This window comes from Passer montanus, unplaced genomic scaffold (assembly GCF_014805655.1).
Source record: "Passer montanus isolate IOZ18808 unplaced genomic scaffold, ASM1480565v1 scaffold163, whole genome shotgun sequence".
NCBI lineage: Eukaryota > Metazoa > Chordata > Aves > Passeriformes > Passeridae > Passer > Passer montanus.
The window spans coordinates 235741-255944 of NW_024363494.1; the positions used below are offsets into that span (position 1 = coordinate 235741).

General features: G+C 48.5%; 2 protein-coding genes across 7 annotated transcripts in view; one reads left to right on the forward strand and one right to left on the reverse strand.

Moving 5' to 3' along the window:
* Positions 1-3782: 3782 nt before the first annotated feature.
* On the forward strand, positions 3783-19727 carry FADS2 (fatty acid desaturase 2). Of its 3 annotated transcripts, none has more exons than XM_039703414.1 (13): positions 3783-4243; positions 7601-7711; positions 8702-8899; positions 9013-9114; positions 9592-9717; positions 10924-10984; positions 11316-11392; positions 11557-11654; positions 12224-12320; positions 13223-13302; positions 14343-14468; positions 15366-15439; positions 19315-19727. In XM_039703414.1, exons 1-12 carry the CDS (start codon positions 4037-4039, stop codon positions 15415-15417), a joined length of 1335 nt encoding a protein of 444 aa, XP_039559348.1. In that variant the 5' UTR covers positions 3783-4036; the 3' UTR covers positions 15418-15439; positions 19315-19727. The 3 variants fall into 3 exon arrangements, with proteins under 3 accessions (XP_039559348.1, XP_039559349.1, XP_039559347.1); XM_039703415.1 differs by having other exon boundaries at positions 19318-19727; XM_039703413.1 differs by lacking the exon at positions 19315-19727 and adding an exon at positions 16173-19017.
* RAB3IL1 (RAB3A interacting protein like 1) overlaps positions 18894-20204 on the reverse strand; it is a 30901-nt gene continuing 29590 nt past the window's right edge. For all 4 annotated transcript variants that reach the window (XM_039703401.1, XM_039703406.1, XM_039703403.1 and 1 more), the window contains one exon: positions 18894-20096. The gene's annotated coding sequence lies outside the window, so the exon portion shown is untranslated. The remainder of the gene's footprint in view (positions 20097-20204) is intronic.

Genomic DNA, 20204 nt, shown 5'->3' on the forward strand with positions numbered 1-20204 from the left:
CTCAGCTCTCAGCCACTCTCCCAGGACTAGAAAAAAAAAAAAAAAGTGGAATATGTCAGAGTAAAAAAATATTGAGGAAATCTTTGGTAGCAGTTTGTTTTAAATACATGGACTGCTACAGCATTCCCACCTAATCACTGGGTTCCTTCACCTCAGGTTCCAGACTCCAGCCCCCCATTCCCAGCCCAGCTCTTTCCCACTATGCTTGAATTTATTATTCAATTTTAAATTTATTTTTATGTTCAGAGATCCTCAGCCTTTCCCTCTTGTGAAAGACAGGGTAAACCTGGGGTCCTTTATCTCCTTATGTGTATTTTTCTTTGGCAGAAAGGAAAAAGGTAGCAAAAAGACTATTAAAAGTATCAAAAAGTTTAAAGGTGCAGCTAAATCTGATTTTCACTCTGTTTTTCTCCCCAAATCCTCAGTTCCTGCCCTCTTCCCCTTCAGAAAGCTGCTCTGTGTCTTTCCCTTTTTCGCTGCTCTTTCCTGCTGCCTCCTTTTCCCACCACATGCCTTGGAGCCACCTGGCCTTACCAAGTGATGGATGTCCTACTATAAACTGGGGGGAAAGGAGGATTTTCCCTGAATCCATGAGGATTGCAGCACAGCTACAGGGTATTTCCATGTGTTAGTGCCAGTTTGCGTGCTGCTGTCAAACTCTAGTCCTTCCTAAAAACCAAATTAAAAGAAACTTATCAGACCTTTCCAAAAAACTTATCAGACCTTGCCAAAAAAACTTATCAGACCTTGGCAAAAAACTTATCAGACCTTGCCTCCTACATAAAACACCACAATGGGATGAGACAATGAACACAGAAAATGTTGTGGTTTTGCTACATTTTTAATGTGCTTTCCTCAGGGAAAAGGAATTTCTTTTACATTAAACCAATGCATGAGACAGTGTAAAGATACCTGAGCTGCCAATTTTCCCTGGTTTTTCACCATTCCAGTTTTCTCCAGTAAGAAATCCTTCACTGACTCATTACTGAAGAGCAGACATGCCACTTCCACGTGTGCTCCCTGCAAAAACTCTTGCACTTCTACATCCCCCTTTCCCATACTTTGCTCCCTTTCACAATCCTCACCTTTTCTGCCCACATCTTGTGACTCTTTGGTTAAACTCAGGGCTTTTATGTCCCTCACACAAGCTCTTTGTGCTGCTAAAGCTACACCGGGCAGCGACCGCAGCCTTTCACCCACTTGGCCACAGAGCAGAGCCTGTTCTCCTCTCTTTGCTGGGGCTGGTTTGTGTCCCAGGAGCCAAAGAAAACTCGGAACAAGCCCTGCCTGAAGCCTGACAGCCTGGCTGGCTGTGCTGCAGGAGGCTGAGAGCAGCAGGGATTATTTTAGAAGCATCTTTCAATGGCTTGTCATTAAGTTACGGTGCAATTTTCCATGGGAAATATCCAGGCGGGGAATTCTGGGAGCTGATTTTGCTTCTTTGTCCATCTACAGGTAAATTCCAAAATGGACCAACCTCCTTTTCAGCTTATTTCATAGAATCAACATAGAATCCAGGAATGATTTGGGTTGGGAGAGACCTTAAAGCTCATCCCATTCCAACCCCCTGCCATGGGCAGGGACACCTTCCACTATCCCAGGCTGCTTCAAACCCCATCCAATCTGGCCTGGGACACTTCCAGGGATGGGGCAGCCACAGCTGCTCTGGGAAACCTGTGCCAGGGCCTCAGCACCCTCACAGGGAAGGATTTCTTCCTGAGTTGTACATATCCAGGCACACCTACAGGATTAAAATCCCCAAATTCAAAGAACTCAGCGAACTTTTCCCTCATAACAAGCAACAAGTTTCAGATCCACCTTAATGTGGTGTCTGGCCGTAATTTACTCTGATCCTTGTCACAGGGCTATTTTGAACCAAACTAAATAAAACTTGCATGTCTTAGCAAAACATTCCTGACATTTCTGACTTTCCTCGCCCCACACCACAGGCAAAGATTGTCAAACGGGCTGAAGCCATCCTGCAGCATTAACACCAGCCAGAAACAGAGGAAAGCTCTGGCATGGCTTGGCACAAAGCCAAAAAGAAGAGATTTAGATTGGAAGAAATCCTTCCCTGTGAGGGTGTTGAGGCCCTGGCACAGGTTTCCCCGAGAAGCTGTGACTGCCCCATCCCTGGAAGTGTCCAAGGCCAGTTTGGACAGGGCTTGGAGCAGCCTGGGATAGTGGAAAATTTCCCTGTAGATAGCAAGGGATTGGAACTGGATGGTCTTTAATGTCCTCTCCCACCCAAATCCTTCTGTGATTTTACGGTTAACCCTGTGGGTTCCTTCCCCTGCTTAGGCCCTGCTCTGCCACTACACAAAGGATTAATAATCTTCCCACTTATTCATGCAAAATAATCACAGGAAAAGATTCCTATCTTTTCCAGGAAATCTGGGGATCACACCTGCCTGGCCCTGGAAAGGTCCTGTCAGAGGTAATCAAAGCCGCAGGGAAAGAGGTCTGTGTTGTTTTTGTCCTTGCCACACCACACCTTGCGTAACCTAACACAGGAAATGTGTATTATAAAGTGCCCCACGGCAAGGAAAAGATGGCAGAGATGGAATTATCCCACCTGTTAATAAACACATGGCCTGGGGCAGGAGAGCTCAACCAGCTCTGCCTGTGCCACAGGAAAGCTGTGAAGTCTGGCAGCCACCAGCCTGGCAAAAACAGAGCAAAACAATGCAGATTTTGGGCAAAACAGCAATAGCTCCTTTCTGAGCTCAGCAGTGAAGAGTGGGGTGAGAAGTCTGGGGGGGAAAAAGGCAGAAAGGGGAGGAAAAAGCAGGGGGAAAAAAAGTATGGGAAAGAGGGAGAAAAGAAAAAAAAGGTTAAAAAGAGTAAAAAGATTTTTAAAAGAGTAAAAATGGTAAAAAATATTACAAGGAGAGGGAAAGGAGGAAAAAGGGGTGGAAAGAGGGGAAGCAGGAGGAGGGGTGATGGGAAAAAAGAGGAAAAAGGAGTGGAAAGGGAAAAGGCAGGAAGGGAAGAAGGAGGGAAGAGGAGAAGGGAGGAAAAAGGGGGCAAGAGGGAAGAAAAAGGGAAAGAGATGATGAAAGGGGAAAGAGGGAAGACGGGGAAACAGGAGAAAGGGGTAAAGGTGAGAAAAGTGGGAAAGAGGAGAAGGAGGAAAAGGGGGATAAAGGGAGGAAAAAGACGGGAAAGGAGGGAAGTGGGAAAGGTGGGGAAGGGGAGAGGGAGAAAACGGAGGAAGGAGGAGAGGGCAGAAAAGAAAATTAAGAAAAAAAATAAAACAGGGAAAAGGAAGGGGAAAAAAAAAAGAAGGAGAAGGGCAAGAAAAATAACGCGGGAAAAGAAAAAAAAAAATCCGGCAGGGGCAGCTCTTTCCAATAAGAGCCAAAAAATCTCGAGGACACGAAGCTTGGAGCGGGAGGAAGAGGAGGAGGAGGGGGCGAGGGGCTCCCGTCCCCCGGCGGTCCCGGCCCGCAGGCGCTTCGAAAGATCGGGACGGGCCAATGGGCGGGAGCGGGAGGGCGGCGGGACGGCCGGGATTGGCGCTGGGGCTCGGCTGATCCCGCCGGGAGAGCCCCGGCCCCGGGCGGAGGATGCCGGGGAGAGGGGGGAGAGGGCGGCGGGCAGCGGGATGCCGAGCCTGGGGACGGGGGGGGAGGACGCCGGGAGGGAGGAGGATGCCCGGGAGAAAGGATGATGCTGGCAGAGGGAGGGGATGCCGAGGGAGGAGAATGCCCGGGGGGGATGCCCGGGAGAGGGGGGTGCGAGGGGGCGTGTGGGTGGAAGGGGCCGAGCTTGCCTCAAAACACAGGGCTATGTGCGAGGATAAAGTGCATCAGTGCGGGGACAGCCAGCCTAGGGGGCACTTCCGAGCAGGCGGAGAGAAGCAGAAACAAAGAGAAGGGAGGACATGAGCGAAGGCGAAGGGAGGGAGCAGGGGATCAGCTGAGTTCAATCCTGCCAGGAAAAAGCTCTTCCCCTCCGGCTCATCCCCGAGAGGGACAGGTTCTGCCCCCTCCTCTCCCCCTTTGGTCAAGAAGACAAAGAACCGAGTGGCCCCATGGGGAAAGGGGGTGAGCAAGGGGGGGACTCGGGGGAGCCGGCGGCGCAGATCCGCTTCTACACCTGGGAGGAGATCCAGAAGCACAACCTGAGGACGGACAAGTGGCTGGTGATAGAGCGAAAGGTTTACAATGTCACCAAGTGGGCAAACAGGCACCCGGGGGGCCAGCGAGTCATCAGCCACTGCGCCGGAGAAGATGCCACGGTAAGGACCGACCCCCGCGGCTCTCCCGGCTCCGGCAGCGTCCTCTGACAGCTCCTTCCCTCCCCGAGGGCAGCCAGCTGCCTGCTGTCCCCTGTCCCCACCTCCCCAACACCTGCTGGACGCCCGGCTCAGCCCTTTCGCCGCTCCTAGCTCGGTTCAAGCGGATGCAGGTCCCCCCCACCATGGGCTGGTAGGGATTGCTCTGCTTAAATCCCGCTGATTTGCCTTTGTCTGCTGCTTGCGCCGTGCCTCGAGCCCTGAATTCAGGAGCAAAGTGTCCCAAATGTCCCCTTTTCCAGGGAGCAGCCTGTGACATGCAGAGTCACTCAGCCAGGCACAGGGAGGGTTAAACAGAGGCCAGGCTGTGCCTCAAAGTTGCTTCTGTGAGGAGCCTTTAAAACAAGGAGCTTTTTAGCATTTTTTTCCCCAGGAGAAAATTCTCTGGAGAATTTGGTTACAGGTTGCTACAGAAAAAAAAAAGAAAAAAAAAGGCAGCAAACCAGCAAACCAGTTGCTGCTGCTCCAGCTGCTCCTCGCTGGGTTCAGCCACCTCTCAGGTTTCAGTCAACGATAAGAAACCAAACAACAACCAAAAAAAAAAAAACCCAACCTTGAGACAGGAACAAATTAGAAAGAAATTGTTTGTTGTTCCCCTCAAAACCACCTTCCTCAGAAGTGCATCCAGAGAGCATGTTCTCCCTTCAGGGCATGTTAATGAAATCCAAGCAGCCTCAGAGCTCTGAAACGTGCAGAGACCAAACAGGAACAGGAACTGCTGGTCTCCCATGGCTCCTGACGCCTTGGCAAGGAGCAGGCTCCATGTGTGACAAAATTTTTTGGCAGAACCTTCCCTTTCCGTCAGCCCCCATTTCCTTGCATTCTGTGGTAATTTTCTATTCTTTTCCTTGAAGCACTGAGCTGCATTTTGGCCCTTCTGTGCCTTTGCAGTAAATCCTCTGAATGAATAGCTTTCTCCCTCAGAAACATGGGCCAGGTTTTGCGTTCAACTGCTTAAACACAGAGCTGCTGAAACGGGAGGAGTTTGACTTCTATCCCCAAGAATTTAACTCCAGTATCTCCATTAGCAACCAAAAAGCATCTGTTACTGCAGAATCCTTGAAAGGGAGGCTGAAACACAGGTTGGTTGGTGGTTCCAGGATTGCTGGCTCTCCTCCCACCTCCCCAGGCTACATTGCATCCCACACTTCATCAAGGCATGGCCTTAAAAATGCTCTGAAATTGTTAAATCCCCACTCCAAGCACTAAATCAGGACTGGCATCAGTTTTGCAGCTTCCCTGTGGTGAACAACCATTTACAGCCAGAAAACCCTCTCTCATTCAGAGGGAGAACCTTCTGCAGATTTAGATTGGATTTTAGGAGGAAATGCTTCCCTGTGAGGGAGCTGAGGCCCTGGCACAGGTTGTCTGAAGAAGCTGTGACTGCCCCATCCCTGGAAGTGTCCAAGCCAAGCTGGATGGGGTTTGGAGTAACCTGGTCCAGGGAAGGGGACTGGAATGGGATGATTTTTGAAGTCCCTTTCAACCCAAACCATTGCATGGGTCTCTGATTTTTTTTAAACACAACACAACATCTGGGCCAACCTGCTCTGGTGTCACCTCATGCACAGAACACAAAGGGTGGGACACTTTGCAGTGTCCCTGTCCCAGAAGTGTTCAGGGATGTAAAAGAAAATCTTTGTGCTGACTGCTCTAAGCACTCCCAGTGCTCAAGTACAGCTCATATCTCAATTATACAAAGCTCTTTTTTCTCACCAAAGGCAGCTGGAATAATTCCCATATCCCATAAAACACTTAGGCTTATTTGGTCAGTAGATCACAAAGTTGGGAGGTCAAGTGCCAATATCACACAGCATTTCCCAGGGATTATCTTTTCCCTTAAGCTTTTTATCTCCTGCAATACAGAATTGAGAACAATTCCAAAATTCAGTTGCTATCTTATATTTGGGACCTTTTAGTACAGGAGCTTATGAGATAAACATAACAAAAATCTAATCCTTCCATCATTTGAAGGATCTCCAGGCAGTATGCACCCAATCAGACCTCCAAAGATTTTTTATTCCCAGCAGTTAAAATAATCCTGAATCAACATATTTTAATGCTTCTTATGTGTCACCCTCTCTTTTCCCTTTTCTTCCCCTTTTTTTTGTTTTTACCCAAAACTGCAGTAGGCACAGTCAGCTATTCACTTCCCCCCTCATCCTGCTTTTCCTTCCTCTTTCACATCTTCTGCAAATCGTTCCAGAGAGGGAAACCAAGAACCAGAGTCAACATTTCAGTGACCCACTTCTGGGTCCAAGTTTTGATTGATTTTGGTGGACTTTGGGCCCAAGGTTGTTGCCTGGCATTTTTGACCTCCATGTGGAGGACAGCTCCCAGGAGGGTCAGCTGGACACAGGGACCTAGTCTGCCCTTTGTCTTTAGAGCCAGGAGGGAAATACTAGTTGGTCCCTACAATTGTTAGGCACGAAGGTGGAAAGGCTGGAGCACGGTTCCCCTGACTCCTGTTTTTAATGATTTTTGTTTTCCGTACCGTCTTAGCACTTCATGGAACCAATCTTTCCTGTTCTCCCAGGTGAATTCCAAGAACTGACTCCAGTTCTGTGCAGTGAGGAAAGGGCAGGGACAGAGTGAGGGTTTCTGATCTGGGTCAGCTTTCTGTCCCTGCTGCTGTCCTTGGGGTTAAAATTCCAGCTGTGCCATGTGAAAGGATCTGGCCAAGATCTCACTACGAGCATCAGGCACCTGTGGGATACAAGTAGACAGATATATGTGGAAAGGGGAAGGAATAGAGAAAAAGAAGAGCCAGATAAACTCGTGAATGCCAGGATCAAAATGACTCCACGAACAAGGCATTATTCTTCTGAAATGTCACCACTTTTTCCTCAGCAGTTTTACAGCTGAGATCTCCAGGCCTGGCCAAAACACCCAGGAATATTCTTTGTGCTTGCAATCACATCCAGTTTCAGTCACCAGTCAGCCCCTCTCCTGACTTGCCTCCAGGACCAGACTTTCCAAGGGTATTTATATCCTAGGAGGGATTTGCACAAATTCTCCTCTGCCTACCTTCTAAGGGAATTAACAGGATTTAAGTATTTAGTTGCTTAGAAAGAATTTCTCGAGGTGCCTTTCACCATATGGCTGGATGCCATCACCATTCCCAGGCCAGCAAATTCATCAGTGGAATTAATGTCCCAAAAAGTGATCCCAGAGCTGGAGGTCACCTGGCTCCCTTTTCCACAGGTTCCACAACTGCTGGAGGTGGGTGGGAATGACACAGTGAATGGGAAGCACATCTTACTCCTGGATCTCACACAGTTCCTCCTGTTTCCACTCCAGGATGCATTCCAGGCCTTCCACATCAATCCCACCTTGGTGCAGAAGTTTCTCAAGCCGCTGCTTATTGGAGAACTCGCTCCAGGGGAGCCCAGCCAGGACCGAGACAAAAATGTGAGTATTTATTCCTCAGCTGGGGTTCAGTCTGGCTATTCCCACCATTTTTTCCCCTCTTGGGATGCTCTCCAGAGAGAGAGAGAAGTTCTCAGTGACTGAACTGAGAATGTGGAATATTTTCAATCCCATCATGGATTCAAATATGTGTGGAAAGGGGATGACACTTTTGCCTGTACAAACCTTCTCTTTCCCACAGAGCCACCAACAGCCAATTTCTGGCAGCCCATTCCAGGTACCCAGGCTGGACTGAGCCCATCCTGAAGGGAAATGGGAACTGAGACATGTGGAATGGGAAATGTGCACCAGCCCTGGTGACTGTTGTCCCTTCTGCTGCTCCTTTGCTGGTGACCAAGCTCCAAAACACAAGTCCCCAGATGTCCCATTTGGGTGGCCTTGCACAGGAGCAGCAGCCACTGCCCATCCTCAGGGCAGCTCTGTGTCCCTGCTCATCCATTATTCAGGCCCAGAGCATGGCACAACTGGCTCCAGCCGGGAAACTCGATCCTGCCCCATTGTTTGTGGCTGGCCATGATTGTGATAGATCTGTGTCTTTCACAATAGAGGGGACAACGCTGGTCCCCAGTGACCCAGGAATGCCCCTCATGGATGGCTGCACAGGAGCTGGCCCACGGGCTGAACGGATGACGGGTGATAGTGGGTGCTCATTATCAGAGCTCTGGAATTAGGCACAATAGCACTGAATTCCCTCTTGCTCCAGCTTCTCCTTAGTGCTTAGGAAGCTCATCCAGACAAGAGCCATCAGGTGATGACACTCAACAGAACTTGGATGACTCTCCTGGTTCCAGGTCCAAAAGGTCAGGATGTGGGCTCAGACCAGCCAGGATGTTTATTCATAGGAATACAGGGCAAAAAGCTGGAATATAGAGCCAGGGTCCTTGGCATGGAGCTCATCCTTGCTCCATCCATCCCACAACTCAGTCAGGCTCACTTCCAAGCCTCACCCTGCTCTCTCCTGTCCTGTTGCAGTCCCAGCTGGTGGAGGATTTCCGGACCCTGCGGAAGACAGCGGAGGACATGAACCTGTTCCGAGCCAGCCCCTTGTTCTTCTCCTTTTACCTGGGCCACATCATTGTCATGGAAGTTTTGGCTTGGCTCATGATTTCCTACTTTGGGACCGGCTGGATCACAACCCTCATCCTTGCCTGCATCCTTACAACTTCCCAGGTGACAAAGAGAGATCTTCGTGACACTGCCAATGTGCCCTCCATCTCCATTTCTTTCCTGCTTAGCTCTGATTCCCAATAGCTTCCTAACTATTTGGTTTCCCCTCACCCCAGGCCCAGGCAGGGTGGCTGCAACATGATTTTGGACACCTCTCTGTCTTCAAGAAGTCTTCCTGGAACCACATCGTCCACAAGTTTGTCATTGGGCACTTGAAGGTAAAGGGAATTATGGAGCCAGGGAATTCTGGGGATGCATCACTTTGGCTGTGGCAGAGTAGGAAAGGGAGGCTCTCAACCTTCCCAGAGTGAGCAGAAGCACAAAAAAAGTTGGTGACCATTGCCCATGGAGCAACCTGGGCTAGTGGAAGGTGTCCCTGCTCATTGCAGGGCTTGGGACTGGATGAGCTTTAAAGTCCCTTCTAACTCAAAGCATTTCAGGATTTTCTGGGAATACACAGTGACCTGTAAGTCCCTCAGAGTGTGTTTAATCTGTGTTCTTTCAATATGGATGATCCTTAGGGATCCCTCTGCAAGCAGCAGTGTCATAGCAACCAACAACTCCACCACTTCCTGCTTGCTGCACTTTCCAAAGCAAACCCCACCTCGGCCACAATTTGACTCACATCACTTTAGTTCCTATAAATGATTGGAGCAGCTCTCAGTGGGTGAAAACTCCTTGTTCTCCTTGCCCAGGGTGCCTCTGCAAACTGGTGGAACCACCGCCACTTCCAGCACCACGCCAAGCCCAACATCTTCAAGAAGGACCCAGATGTGAACATGCTGCACATTTTTGTCCTGGGAGACACACAGCCCGTTGAGGTAAGGAAAAATGGGGAAAACATGGAAAACTACTGTCCGAGTGGAGAGTGGTTGCACAAATCCAGGAGCTGGCTCCCACTGTTAGACATGACTTACACAGGCAGGACTTCCAGGAATGCTAGAAAGGAAATGCTTAATCCAGGGATTTCGTCTGGCTACGTGGTCTGACAGGAGTTTGGAGCCAACCCTTGGGCTGAGGAGCAGCACTGACTACTAATTCTCAATCCATTTCCTGTGCTGACCACAGGAGAAAGTGTCTTGGGTTACCTCAGGGAAAATAATGCAGATGGGGTTGGAGAGAAAGCAAAAAGCCACTAAAGGCCACTTCATGCTGCTGGCTTGAAGTACCAACATGAGGGGGGAATATGGTGTTCCTCAGTATTCCAGCAGGAGCATTTCAAAACTGACCTTCCATTTCCATAGCAAATATCTTCCAGCATCAAGTGATTTTAATTTTAGTTCAATCCACCCCTCCAGGGCCAAAATATTTACTGCCTGTTTATAAAAACCTACCAAAGCACTTAAATCGTGGTGTTTTTCACAGTGGAACAAGGATTTCTAGTTTTAAAACAAAACTCCAAGAAAATGGACAAGCAGCAAAGACAACACAGGGAAATACAACATTAAAAATGGTTTCTCAGCCAGATTTTGCATTATTGAGAAAGCAGACCATGGTTCTATTACTTAAAGGAAAACCTAAACATTTGTGATAACAAATAAAAACTGCATTTCCGCCTCAAAATATCTGATATTAGGCCAGAATCAGTCTATCCCAATATTCTCTACATTGGTATAAAAATCCTTTTCCAAATGATGCCAAGCCTTGCAGAGCTCAGCCCAGAGGGAATAATGTGCCTGAGTTATTGGTGTTACAAGCCTTCCCTTCCAAAATATCAGACTTTATGCCTATCACATTCATATTAGTAAAAATGGAGGTGCTGGCAGCTCTTCTCAGAGACACAGGGATGGCAGAAGGTGAGGTGCATCAAAATTCCATCAAGTAAATAGAAACTATCTTTAAAAATTGAGTTTACACCTAACACAATGACAAAGTTGGGACATTTAATCACTCCAAATTTCTTCTTACCCGCTTGTGGGAATTGAGTCAAAACTCCCTGGTCAATACATTAAGAATTATTGCAGAGAATCTGCTTTTACCTGGGAATGTTCCAATCCCAGGCTGAGCTGTCTCTTTGTGTCCTGCAGTATGGCAAGAAGAAGTTGAAGTACCTGCCTTACAACCACCAGCACGAGTACTTCTTCCTCAGTGAGTATCCACGCCCCTCTCTTCCCTTTTCCTGGAATGCCACTTGTCCTTTCCAGCCCTCATTGTGTGAGCAGAGCAACTCCTCAAATCCCAACTCATCCCACCCTTCCTCAGGACCCTGTGCAGGTCCCAAAATCAGCTCAGGGATATCCAAGCACCTGAAACATTGCCCCGTACAGCAAGCGAATGTAAAACAGCTGAGGCTGGGAATAACCTCCATGTGAGAGGCTCCATGGAAAAACTGCACATTCCCAGTTCCATGGAAGCAGTCCCTCGTGTCACACACCTTCCCACCCCTCTGATGGCCAAACCATTTCCCTTTGCCTTGCAGTCTTCCCACCTCTGCTCATCCCTGTGTATTTCCAAATCCAAATCATCTCGACCATGATCAAGCGCAGGTTCTGGGCGGTGAGTGAAACATTCCCTCCATCCTTACGGGGTCTGGCTGGAAACTGGGGCAGAGAGGGAGGCCAGCGGGCAGGCAGGAATTACCCAGTGTTCCAAACATCACCAGCAAGGACACGTTATCCAAGATGGGCAAAGTGATGCCTGGTGTTTTCTCTGTCCCTCAGGACCTGGCCTGGGCCATCAGCTACTACCTGCGCTACTTCGTCACCTACATCCCGTTCTACGGCGTCCTGGGATCCCTGTGTCTCCTCACGTTTGTCAGGTAGGGGATCCAGGGCATCCCTGCTGCTCTCCCATCCCTCCAGTGCTGTCTGAGCCTGGCCTCAGCTCTGCTGTGTCCCACTGCATCACTTCCCTGTCAGCATCTCTGAGTTCCAGCACCTCTGGCACTCGCCCTGCCCCTTCTCCTGCCCGTGATGGTCCTGCCAGGATTCCCCTGCCTTTCCTCATTCCCTGCTCTCACACACTGCTGATCCCACTTTGGGCATGGCTGGACCCTCCCAGAGTGCCTCATCCCCCCTCTGCCCAGCAGACTGTGGAGGTAATTCTGTGCATGCACCAAGTCTGAAATCAAGCTGGAAAACTTACCACAATCAGCCCATTATTCTCAAAATATTTGAAGAAACTCAAAGTGCAAGGAAAAAAAAAAAAAGCGAAATTGCAAAATTGGATCATCTGCTTTTGCAGAAAACAAGCCTGGAACAAAGATGATTCCAGGCAATCCCTTGTCAACATCCATCCAAGTCTCTGCTGCTCCCTGCAAACCCCACTTTAACTACCTGATGTCCCCACATCTGGTAGAAATTCTCATGATTTTTCCTGGTTTTGCAGGTTTCTGGAGAGTCACTGGTTCGTGTGGGTTACCCAGATGAATCACATTCCAATGGAAATTGATTCTGAGAAGCACAGAGACTGGCTGAGCTCCCAGGTAACTGGAGGGGAGAAAACCACCCCTGACTCACCCCAAAATGGGATTTTCTCAAAGAATGTGAGAGTTACCACCACCCCCAGTGTTACCACCACCCCTTACTAGAACAGAGTTGTCCTGTCCATGACTTCTCCCATAAAGATGTTCCTCCCAGAGCCAGCAGTGCTGGGGAAAGACATGGAATTCCAAAATTCTGCAATTCCTTTGACAATCAAAAGGTTACCTGTTCCTGGGGTGAGTGAAGCTGGATGTGACTGCAAATCAAAAAAAACATTCATGCATGTTTTGGCCAGGCCTGTAGATCCCAGCAATAAAACAGCTGAGGAAAAAATGTTGACTCTTCATTTTGGAGCCTGCCTTTGTCCTTTTGGTCTGGCAGATGAATGGTTGAGTTCTCCCTTTCCTCTTCTTTATTCTAGAACCATAATCTTGATATTTTGGCAGTTCTATCTCCCTGCAAATCCAAGTAAAATGTGTGAGGGAGGAACCCTATCAAAAATTTGGTTGAATTTTAAGACTATTAAGAAAATATATCTAATTTTATGATCATTAATGGCAAGAACACCTAAGAAATATTCTCAGAATATCACACTTCAGGCAAATTGAGCAATAACAACACGAGAATGGAGAAGCTTTGTGTCCATGTTCCTCCTGTTTTCCACCTTGGTACTGCTGTCAACCCTGTGATCTCCAGTGGGAGAGGCTGACATTTAGGATTGTGGCCTTGGCTACATCACCACCAGTGAGAGTTTGATTACCTGAGGCCCTGAGGAAGGATTAAAACCCCTTGCTGCACCCAGCCACGGCAGACTCTGCACTCCCAGAGTTCAGGGAAGAGGAATTTCACCCTGATTTTGGGATGAGCCATCCCTAACCCTCATAGCTCTCTCTCTCCCTGGCAGATGGCAGCAACCTGCAACATTGAGCAGTCCTTTTTCAACGACTGGTTCACCGGGCACCTGAACTTCCAGATCGAGCACCAGTGAGTACAGAGCCAGGACAGTGTGGGCACTGCCAGCTTGTCACAGCCCAGGGGAGGGAATTATGAGCTGGGGAAGGATTGTATGCCCAGGAGACACAGTCCCAGACTACACAGCATGGAAGATGTGGCTGCCCCATCCCTGGAAGTGCTCAAGTCCAGGCTGGATGAGGCTTGGAGCAACCTGCATTAGTGGAAGGTGACCCTGCCCGTGGTGGGGCAGGAACTGAATGAGCTTTAAGATCCTTTCCCACCCAAACCATTCCATGATAGTGTGCTTCTCTTACAGCTATGACATTTTTCTCTCTCGCTTCAAAGCTTTCACTCTCACAGCCTTAATTTAGGATTTAATTAGGAGTTGTTATGCATCTACCAGTTGCAAAGGCTGTGGGCTCAAACCCCAAGCATCCACCTCAGAAAACTCCTCTCCCTTAAGGCATTCCAGTGTTTTATAGAGTGTGGGACTGTGTAGGATGCTGGATACCAGATTCCAGAAAAAAAAATGGAAAACAGGGCCATATGGACAGTCTGTTGCCAATGGCAACAGCAAATGTAAAAGAAATGGCTTTTAGGGTGAGGCTGGCTGGTTTGGGAGTCAGCTTAGGAAATCTCCATGGAAGAGCATAGGGCAAGGTGCCCCCAAAATCCTTCTTTACCTGCTTCCAGAAGTGGAAAAGCAGGTCACTGGGAATTCAGTTCAGCAAGAAACAATTTTTCCCATAGGAATGGGTGGCCATCTCTGAGACTGTTCCCTCACTCCTCCTGCCCTCTCATTGCAGTCGTGTCCCTTCTTGCACAAACTGGCTTTCAGTGTGTCCTGAGCACGACTTTGCTTTGAGGCAGGACAGGAAAATCAGTTTTCACCACCTCCTTGAGACAGAGGAGTGTAAAGCCGGGGTGCCTCTGTGCCTCCCTTCCTTTGTTTGTGCAGTTTGAGGAAGAGGCACTATCGATGAGCCCCTGAGGATGCAATCCCTAATGCCCATCCCTTGTCGCTTGTCTCGAGAGTTTTCTCAGCTTTGTTTTCTCTCTCTCCCCTCCAGCCTGTTTCCAACAATGCCACGGCACAACTTCTGGAAGGTGAAGCCTTTGGTGAAGTCATTATGTGCCAAGTATGGAGTCCACTATGAGGAGAAGCCTCTTGGGAAAGCATTCGTAGACATCGTTGGGTAAGGCCCTTCTGAGCCCACCTGCAGCTCATTTTTTCCAGGGAGACCTGATATTTTCTAGCACAGAGGACCCAGGACATGGCAGACTCTTCAGAAATTTGTGTTGTTGCTGTCAAAGCAACAAACACTTGACCTTTACACAGGTACAAACCTGATCATGGCATTTGGGGACATGGTGGCTCAGCAGTGCTGGGGTTGGTCTTAGAGGGCTTTTCCAACCCTAATGATTCTGATTTTTATCAGAAATACATACCAGCCTGTTCTGACAGCTGGTGGCTCCTGCTGTTGGGAGTTGCCAGCAGATCTCCTGCTGTAAAGTGAGATGAATCAAAGGGAAACGAGTCAGGTTACAGCCCCTGCTGTGTCCCCTGAGAGCTCTGCCAGCAGCAACAGGCAATTCCCTACAGGCAGAGCTGGAGAGGATCTAGCAGTACTTGTCAGCAGCCTCGGTGTTAATGCTGCTGTCTCAGTTCCTCTGAGGGGAATAATTCATGGCAGGGAACATGAGAAAGCTCTGCAGTCCAGGCACCTTCTGCACAAAGCACTCTGAGCATGGACAGATTGAAGTGCGGTGACCACAGTGGGCAGGAGAGCTGGTTCCAAACCTGCTTTTGTCCCCAAATCCGGGTAGGACAGGGCCACAAAGCAGCAAGGCACAGTGGAGCGAAGCCTGGAGGCTCCCAGGAGAATTTACAGCCCCCCTTCCAGTGCCTAAAAAGGCTCCAAAGGAGCTGGAGAGGGACTTTGGGCACAGGTCTGGAGTGACAGACCAGGGAGAATGGCTTCCCACTGACAGAGAGTGTGATCTGTGATTGATACTAAATTCAGTAACAGCCTTCACTGCAGGAAAAACATGACAGAAGCAAGATTCCCAAGCTTCTCCTTTTCTTCCCACAGGTCCCTAAAGAAATCTGGAGATCTCTGGCTGGATGCTTATCTCCATAAGTGATCATGAATCTTTCTGGGGAGGTGTGAGTGACCGGGAGGGATGGGGGGATGTGGGGGGGTTCACACTTGTGTCTTTTACTCTCAGATCTCAATCTAAATCCAGGGTTGGAGGGGAGTTTCCTGTCTTGCCAGCTGCTTCTGGTGCAGGCCCTGTTCAATCCAGACAGATTTAAAATGTGCTCCAGAGGGTGGAAAGCAAGGCCAGCAGTGCAAATGTTTAAAAAAGGGGCATTCATATCTGACCTTGACCTACTTTTCACAAGATTCGTTCTCATTCTGCCTAAACCACACAAACCCTGATTCACACCTAAGGGGTTTTAGGCCTCATTGAGTGTTTGCAATCCAAGGACATCCCAGTCAGCTCATGCCTCTTTCCCATGTTTGTGTGGAAGAGGAATCACATCCCACGGGACTGGCAGCTGCTGGACTGTGCTTCCAGCCCTGTCCAGAGCCCAGCTCCCTCCTTTCCCTGCCTCCTCCCCTTTTCTAACCACAGAATCCCTTTAGTGCAAGCTGTGACCCTGGCCCTGCACAGCTAACCCCTAACCACAGCAGGGTTAACATAGCCATGTTTTTAGGATCAGCCCCTCTACCCAGGGGTCTGTAGAAGATGGGTTTAAAGAGCAAAATGTCTCCTTTAGGAGAGGGTCTGTTTTCTCTTAATGAGCAGCAGGTCTGGCACAGCTAATGGAATTGTCAGGAAATCACACAAAATCAAAACAATCACACAAGCAAAACGTGCTAATTGCTCCTCAGTGCTCCAAGGGAACTACAAATGGCCTTTTCAGCATCCTGCCCTGCAGAAACCCAGAGTTCTGCCTGTCTGCACATGCGTGGCAGCACCGAGCTTCTTCCTGCCTACCCGAGGCCAGGAGCCATGGCACTGTTCACCCTTCCCCTGGGAACAATCACAGGAGAAAAGGAGTTCTCCCTGCACAAGGAGGAGCTGCTCAAATCCCAGCTGGAATCAGCCCTGCTCAGGCTGTGCTGCTGCTGTGAGACCTTTGGAGAACCCTCTTACAAGCTGTCTAAAACTCCATTTTCTGCCCAGCACCTAATTACCAAAATTCACTAATGGTTTATCAGGAGATATGGTTGGACAGCTTCCAGGTGCTTCTGGAACAGGTGACCTGACCCCAAATAAATCCAGGGGTTCAGGTTCAGCTGCAACACAACAGAAGAGATATTTGGGTTAGGACAAAGGGCCATGGTTCCAAAAGCAGCCTCCAGCTCCAGCCTCAGTGCTCCCAGGAATCACCAGGAGGGAGACTCTGGTTACTTTGCACGCCTCATTACTTCCCTCAGCTCTGAAACTGGATCCTCTCTGTCAAATCCCTGAATCCTTTTGCATTCCACAGAATCAGCAAGGTGCTTCATCATGAATAGAGACTACTCTGGGACTGTGGCCAGCGTTGCAAAAAAAAAAAAAAAAAGTATTCCCTCCCCACCCTCTTTGGAAAATAAAATGAGATTTTATCTTTGATTACAGTGGGGAATTCAGCATCTTGCAACTTCAGTAAGCAATGCTTAGCGTTTGTAAAGGGCTTGTTCTGGGGGTCTTGCTCACCCAAGTACCACCAGGAATGTTTAGGGTGAAAAGCTGCATAAGTAACATCCTTCTGGATGCTGTGATTTCCCAGGCAGGTAGTGAGGAGCTCTCCTGGAATTTGGCTAACCTCATGAGGACTGCCTTAATTTGTGCATCCCTTCCTAGAATGTACCTCACTGTGCTCCAGCAAGGATGACCATGAGAACAGAGGCATCAGCAGTGCAAGCTTTTAAATATTCAGCTTCTTCTGACAGCCCTTGGGTTTTTTTGGGTTTTTTTTGTCTTATTTCCAGAGCAAATATTTTCTTCCTTAGCTCTGCCCCCTTCTTTTCACTTTTCTTCTTGGGAAGCTGTTTGGGTTGATCTTGGGGAAAGATCAGCTGTTAGGCAAATGGGCTTTATTTTTCCCCCCAAAAAACTTACTATTTTTTCAGGCAAAGCCTCTCTGGCTCATATAGCTTTTTCCTCTTCTTCCAAAAAAAATCTCAGCTTTCTCCCTTGGAATTTGAGCTGGTTTTTATGTGCCTTGATTCCTTGTTGACACCCCATCCCTGCAAGTGTTACAGGCCAGGTTGGATGAGGTTTGGAGCAACTTGGTCTAGGGAAGGTGTCCCTGTCCGTGGCAGGAGGGTGGAATTGGATGATCTTTATTGCCCCTTCCAATCCAAACCATTCCAGGATTCTACAAGCTCTCCCCTCTTTAACTGGAGCAGGTCAAAGAGATCCCTGACAAAGAGCCCTGGAAGTCTGGATCAATCTGCTTTGTTATCATTGTTCTCCAAGTAAAATTAGGTTTATCTGGAGATGTTCCAGAAGTTTCACTAAGACTGGAAATGTAGATGGATACAAACTTCCCATGAGCTTTGTCTCCAACAAGGGAGCAATGAGTGAGACATGAGCAGGTTAAAATCTGCCATCAAAATGACTGAAACACAGAATTTTCAGCACAGCTTTGCCCAGCTTTCTGAGGACTCTTAACTAACCTGAAAATAATGAGGTGAAATCTTGTCCACTTTCTCTCTTGATAAAGGTCATTCATTTGCACTGTAATGAGACACAAACATGAAAAAAAAACCAAAAACCAAACCTAAGCCAGTAAGAGGTGCTGGAAGCCTGCCAGGGTTTACTGAACCCAGCTACACCACATGGCAATGGGGAGCTGGAAACACAGAGCTGGTTTCAGGGCAGAGAATCAAACAACAGCCAGGGAAGGAGTGGATTTGCTCTCCCCACTCACTGTGGGGGACTGGAGTAGGAGCTGGAGGACCAGGATGATCGAGGATGCCAGAGAAAAGCACAAACTGCAGCAAAGAGAAGCCTCTGGGTGTGTTTTGGGAGGAGAATGAGAGATGGGAGAAGTTTGGGAAGGTCAGGGGTTGGGGAGGGATGCATGAGAGTGGGAGAAAAAATACTGAGGGATGAAGGAGGAGAAATTTGGAATCAGGTGTCCCATGATCTCACAGCATGGCTGGAATCTGCCTGGAGGGCTGTGCTGGAGACACAGGGCAGGACAGGGCAGAGCTGGGGCTCAGAGGGGGTGGCAGGGACTGGTGACATCCACAGGCACCTCAGAGTGAGCTGGATCTCACACTGAGCCCCCCTCCCACAGCTCTGGGAGCAGGGACTCACTGCCCTCAGCTTCCAGGGAGAGGCACAGTGGGAATTAGGGAACTTTCCTTGGAGTTTTCCCTCCAAGCATGGATTTGAGGAGTCTAGATCCCAGCTGCTCACTGAAATAGGGCTTGGGAGGCTTGTCAGGACCCATGTCCAAACACCATCATTCCCTGCTGCAGGGGCTGAGCTCTCTGGCTGGATTTGAGGTCTTCGTTAGGGCAAAGACATCCTTTTCCTCAGTAGATGCCTTCCTAAGAAAGCCTTCCTAACAAAGCCCTAACATTTCCAATGTTAAATCAGCAAACCCACATTCTTTATAGGACAGCTCCTGGTTTTTCTTAATTTTTTGGGAAAAAAAATCCAGTAACTCAAAAAGAACAATTTTTTTTCCTTGTGTATTCTACCACTCAATAAAATCATAACTATTTGTTGACCATACAGATGTTTTATGTGGCTTTTTTTTTCCAGAACCACTGGTGCTCAGGGAATTTTTTCCCTCTTGGAGTGCCTTCTGCCATACAAACCCACAAGCAGGTGGCATGGAGATGCCAACTGAGCAAGTCAGGACATTTCTAGGGTGGGAATGTCACAACCCAGGTTTTGCTCTGAGATCAAAAACATGTTCAAATTCAGAATTGTAATGAGTCAGGGTAGGTATTTGACATAAAGGGTGATTCAAGCTCCCGTTTCAGATTTAGCCTTGTAACTGTTTTTGGTTTTTTTTTTTTTTTTTAGCAGTTCAAAACCAGATCCCAAGCCAAGAACACTGTGGAAGCAAACTAAAAAAGGACCTGGGATCAGACTGCTTATTATGGCCTCCCTTGTTTTTCCTGGGGCTTTTTATGGAGGAGCTGTTAGCCAGTGAGAGTGGAACATCCTTTTTCCACTTCACGTGGTGAAATTAGTGGAATTACTTTGATACCATTGACTTTAATAGCACAGATGGATTTCTTTATTAGCCTTCACAATTTCATGATCAATGCTGCTGCTTCCCCTCATCCTGGGAACAAACACCAAAGGAAAGGAGACTTTCCTGTCGAAGATTTGCCTGGCCACTCAAACTCAGCCTCCAGACTGTCTGAGGAAGCAGCTGAGAACAAAATTGCTGTGAAAACTTCATAGAAGCATATTAAAGTGTTCTTACAGTCCATTTTGTGCCCATTCATGGCTCATCCTGGGGTGTGCTGAGCACCTTGCAGCAGCTTTTCCAACCCACAGCTCCATTCGATGCTCTGGTGGGTTTTGGGTCAACAGCAGCAGTAGATTTTAGGTCAAAAGTGTTTTGAGGTCAGCCCAGAGGCTTTAACAGAGCTGGTTCTGCCAGGTGATCCCATTGAAGCATGTCCCATCAGGTGAAGGGGCAGACAAAGGGAACTCACAGGCTCTCCAGGGCCAGGAGACAAAGTGATGGCCAGATTATCCTTATCTGTCCCCTAAAACCAACACTGGAGCTTGCCAGAGTCCAAAGGAATTGCTCCATAGGCAAACTCATCCTGCCCAACAGCAGGTGCCGTGAGCTGTCACAAAACACAAAGCAGAAAATGACCCAAATTTTAGGGCTTTCATTTCATCCCAGAACAAACAGCTTCCCCTAATGCAAATACAGGTGGCTCTTACACAAAAAT

What these genes read in the sequence shown, in the direction of transcription:
- FADS2 (XM_039703414.1), top strand. Translation starts at nt 4,037, where the DNA reads ATGGGGAAAGGGGGTGAGCAAGGGGGGGACTCGGGGGAGCCGGCGGCG. An exon ending in GAGACACACAGCCCGTTGAG is followed by an intron (nt 9,718 to 10,923) that starts GTAAGGAAAAAT and finishes TGTGTCCTGCAG; the next exon opens with TATGGCAAGAAGAAGTTGAA. An exon ending in TGTCTCCTCACGTTTGTCAG is followed by an intron (nt 11,655 to 12,223) that starts GTAGGGGATCCA and finishes CTGGTTTTGCAG; the next exon opens with GTTTCTGGAGAGTCACTGGT.